The sequence below is a fragment of the Arachis stenosperma genome, chromosome 8 (assembly GCF_014773155.1).
Source record: "Arachis stenosperma cultivar V10309 chromosome 8, arast.V10309.gnm1.PFL2, whole genome shotgun sequence".
NCBI classification, from domain to species: Eukaryota; Viridiplantae; Streptophyta; class Magnoliopsida; order Fabales; family Fabaceae; genus Arachis; species Arachis stenosperma.
Window position 1 is genome coordinate 18,500,456 of NC_080384.1, and position 4,715 is coordinate 18,505,170.

Consider the following 4,715-nt stretch of genomic DNA (forward strand, 5'->3'; position numbering starts at 1 on the left):
ATTTTTTTCGAATAGCATAAAAACTTATAGATATAATTAATACATAAAATTATTGTATTACATACTAAAATTTTTGTATTCAGTATTTTTACTGAATATATATATATAAAGACAGACAATAATAATGATAATAAAAAAATAAGAGAAAAAAAAAAAGAAATTAAAGAAAAATGTGACCGTAGCGACAACGACAATAATAATGATAACAATAATGACGTTTAAAAAAATGTTTAAAATAAAAAGACAACAATAGTAATAATAATAAAATAAGTTATAATATATGTAAAAAAAAAAAAAGACATAGCACGCGATAATTTAGTTAGACATTTAGTTTAAAAAATATTTAGACGCCTAATTTTATTGTAATACCTAATGGTATAAAATGTTATGAATGAAATGAAGTTAATTAATTTCTATAAAACTAGAATTGCTTAGCTAGATTCATTATTAGTTAATTTGTGTTTAATTAAAATTTAACTAATATATGTCTTAATCAAAATACATGTTAAAATGATTATAAATAAAAAATTAATCTTTTAGTAAATACATAATAAATATATAAAAAAATTAAAATTTTACATATTTTGTATAGTTGAAACAAAACAAAATTTTCATCCGTACAAATTACGAGAGAAAATGTACCTCCACATACTTCTACACTTGCACACTCACATCAACATCAATGATTAATATGTCAAACCACTGCCCTAAATTGGACGACCAACGTCGTCTTTGATGTGCACATAAATTAGGTTTCAATCTTAATGACGTTAATTACTTTATTGGAGATAAGTAGCAGACAATGTTGTCATCATTATTTTCCTCCCTCCATGGCTGAGTATGTATAGCACCCCATGTTTGATTAGATATATATAATTTAATCAAAATGCTTCTAAATTAAGTGAATGTGTACGCCAACAACAACAACAACAACAACAACAACAATAATCTAGCTTAATTTTTATATATTAACAAATTTTAATTTTATTATAATATTAATATAAAATAATTTTATATTTACAACTAATTACATAATATTATGTCAAAAAAATTATATTTTACATTAATAACGTAAATAATTAAAATAATAGATATAATTAAACAACTAACACTATCAATGTATTTTAATAATATAAAATTTTTATACAATTATCTAATTAGAGAGTTATACATTTTAATGTTATGAGAATTTGAATCTGATTTTATAAGTTATATTCCTCACATACTCTTTAATTATTGAATTATATATTATTTTAATTTAATAACTTACATTAATATTTAATAATATGAAAAGCGGCCAAAAAAGCTATGCTATTAATTAATAATAAAAAAATAGAGGATGCTTCCATAAATATACGCAAAATGTCTTTTTGTAAATATACTTATGTGTCGCATTATTATACGATGTATTAATGAACCGGTTATTTTTAAATTTTTTAACAAATTAGAATGAAACCGATTTTTTTATAACAATAACAATAAACCCAATTATTATCAGATTCAGTCGAACCGACCAATTTACGTAATCCACTAGATCATGGATTTTTTTTAAATAAAAATCAGGGATATATTTGTCTTTTTATAAAAAAAATTAAATATTATTTGATTAAAATTGTGTAAATTGGTCGGATCAAATTGGGTCTAATAATTATAATGTAGACAATTAAAATTATTATTATTGCTATAATAAAATAATTTTATTCTTGTTTATTAAAAAAAATAAATAACCGGTTTAATAAAAAATGTCCAATAATTTCATGACAAAAAAAATATACTACTTCACTATTGTATAGTGCATGATGATTATGATCAACCACCCAATAAGATGAACATAACAAAGCAAAAGCCTCCAATTCTCTCTTGTTATATATATTTATCAAATGTCATAGTTGTGTGAATCAGGTGAAATGAGAGCAGAAGAGAAGGAAGATGGAGATTGTTGAAGAGAGCACATCAAGGCATGTATCTATTGGGTTCCCTTTGGGTTTGGCTCTTCTTGTAACTCTCATATTATTTATGTGCTTCTTCTTTTGTTGCTGCATACATTGGGAGAAGATCGAAGCTTTCTTAATCTCTTATGGTGTTATCAACAACCCTCACCACCCTCATATGACGATGCAACAACCAGATTTGCCTTCAACTCATCACCAAAACCCATCTTTTCTTTTTCCGGTAATTAATTTTTCTAAACATCATATAATTCAAAACTTCTATTTACCTTGTGTAAAAATCTTTTTAAAATGGGTAAATATCTTAGTGTTAACCTTCAAATCATAACAAGTTACTAAAATATGGCCAGACTCAAGTTTAAATAAAGATATTATTTCGTCTATTGAATAGATAGTCATGTATTAGAATTTGGAGATGTAGCATAAATTAAAAATGTTATTTTTATTAAAAAATATTATTATATTCTTAAAATTATTATTTTAAAGTTAATACTAATTTTTTAATTTATTTAACATTTAAATTTTTAATAAAAATTTTACTAGAAGATTATTTTATTTTTATAATTTTATTTTTCTGCTTTTATTTTATTACCATTTTGATATTTTTATTTTGTGGATTTAATAATTTTTATGAATTGAGTTTTTATTTGTAATTTTTATAATTCTTTTAATATTTGTTTTTTTTTTGAAGATCTATATTTTAATCTACTAATTGTTATTGCTAATTGTTTTATTTTTAGTCTAGTAATTCTTATTTATTTTTCAATTTTCTAAATAAAATTTATTGTGAAATTGAGATTTTGAAAAAATTTATTTTAAATAAACTTAAAAAATTCAGTATCATTTAAATTAATATTAGTTAAAATTATTTATATAATTATTTTTTTCTTATATGTTTAATTTTATTCATAATTTATACTTTTATTATTAATATATTTTTTAGAGTACGGTTTTTAACTGTAGTCAAATAAATCATTTTAAAAAATTATTTTTATCATTTTTATATAAATAGTGTCAGTAAAATAGGCGAAAATTCCGGTGCAATCGACTTCACGTAAAATTGATAATTGATAGTCGTTAGATAATTTGACTGATTTGACTAAATTTTTTCATCTAACGACTCTCAACTATCAACTTCACGTAAAGTCAACTGTACTTAAATTTCTACTAATAAAATATTATGATATCACTTATTTCAAACATTTTAATTAATTAATATAAAAAATTACATAAATAATCATATATCTATTCTCAATTAGAACAGGGGAAGGAGTGTGAGAGTTTGCCAGTAGTGATGCCTGGAGATGTGGTACCAAGATTCATGGGCATAGCATGTGCATGTCAGCCTCCAACTCACCATCATGAAATGATCCAAATCCAACTGCAGAAGCCACCATTAACACAACAAAATGCTTTCTCCAACTGCAACCTCTGCAACTAATCAATTCTTGACATGTCTCTCGGCAGCTAAAATTAAAAAATAAGATAAGACGGCGACGTATCCGATACTAAATTTTAAACCGTCGTCAATTTAATAGGTGCCTTATGTTATAAATTTTTTTTATCTTATTTGTTTTGTTGTTTTTTTAATATGAGACTAATTTTATATACTCCTCACACTTTTAGTATAACTCGTAATTAAAATCATAGTAAATAATAGGGACTGAAATAGCTAGGCATGTTATGTAGCACTACCATTCAAGAAAATAACATGCATTACTTGATTGCTTCCTCTCATCATCTCTCATGTATTTGACTTTTTTTACTACAACTGTTACCTATTTACTACCTTTATCTTCAAATTTGATGGGATGGTGACCAATTTAGCCTTCATATGATCATGTCTTAAGCACCATAAAGAAAATACGGCGATCTCTACTTGTCTTTAATAGCATCTTTAATAGAACATTTAGCTAACTAGCAGCACTTCTCGTATTTGTGGCCTTATAAAATATCAAAAATATTTGTGTCACATTTTATTAATCATTTAATTGAGGTCAATTATGAAAAGGCTTTTGTAAAGAGAATAAAAGAATTATTTTAAAAAATTAATAAAAATAAAATAACACATTCTAGGAGTAATATGCCGTTGTTCTTATAAACTGTGGTGGCTGACTTTGAACTCACTACAAAAAAATGTCCTGTCGCTATTTTTTTAAGCCACGATTCAAAAACGTGGTCTAAAAGTGCTAATATCCACACTTCAAAAACTGGAGACTTCGCTTCTTTTGTTTGCTGCCTCTGCTTCGCGTCTTCTCCGTCGTCTGTTTGCCTCCTCGCGGCCTTAGCATCCCGGCTGCAGATGTTTGTGAAGCTGGATATATTCCCACCACTTCTCTCCTCTATTTTTGAGCATGATTGTGATGGAGCGAATTTGTTTGTGCCTTTTTATTTGATTGGGATGATTTTGATGACTTGATAATGTTTGTATGTTAATTAATTATGAATTTGAGGAATTCAAATGATGAGGTCGTAGGTTTAGATTATGAAATTGGTGTCCTAAGTTGGGATTTAGTTCTTTGAGAGAAGGAGTGCGTTGGGATGGGATAGAAGACCTTGGCCTTATTGATAATATTAGTGTTCTAAAAACACTTCAAGAGTTGAACCAGAGAACTAAGACAGAGGGAAGAAGAAATGAATATTATGGAAAATATTATTGCTTCGATGTGTTTTCAAATACAGAACAAAACAGAATTCTTTGTATAGATGTGTAGAACCCAAAATTAAAAACAAGATCCAGACTTACAATTATAACTAACTTAACTA

The 4,715-nt window shown here is 25.6% G+C and overlaps 1 protein-coding gene across 1 annotated transcript; it reads left to right on the top strand.

Moving 5' to 3' along the window:
- The first annotated feature begins 1,895 nt into the window (after nucleotides 1–1,895).
- LOC130946526 (uncharacterized protein At5g65660-like) lies at nucleotides 1,896–3,698 on the top strand. The gene is made up of 2 exons (XM_057875294.1): nucleotides 1,896–2,172; nucleotides 3,214–3,698. The coding sequence occupies exons 1-2, from the start codon at nucleotides 1,930–1,932 to the stop codon at nucleotides 3,388–3,390; spliced, it is 420 nt and encodes a 139-aa protein (XP_057731277.1). The 5' UTR covers nucleotides 1,896–1,929; the 3' UTR covers nucleotides 3,391–3,698.
- Nucleotides 3,699–4,715: the final 1,017 nt, after the last annotated feature.

What these genes read in the sequence shown, in the direction of transcription:
- LOC130946526 (XM_057875294.1), top strand. Translation starts at nt 1,930, where the DNA reads ATGGAGATTGTTGAAGAGAGCACATCAAGGCATGTATCTATTGGGTTC. An exon ending in ACCCATCTTTTCTTTTTCCG is followed by an intron (nt 2,173 to 3,213) that starts GTAATTAATTTT and finishes CAATTAGAACAG; the next exon opens with GGGAAGGAGTGTGAGAGTTT.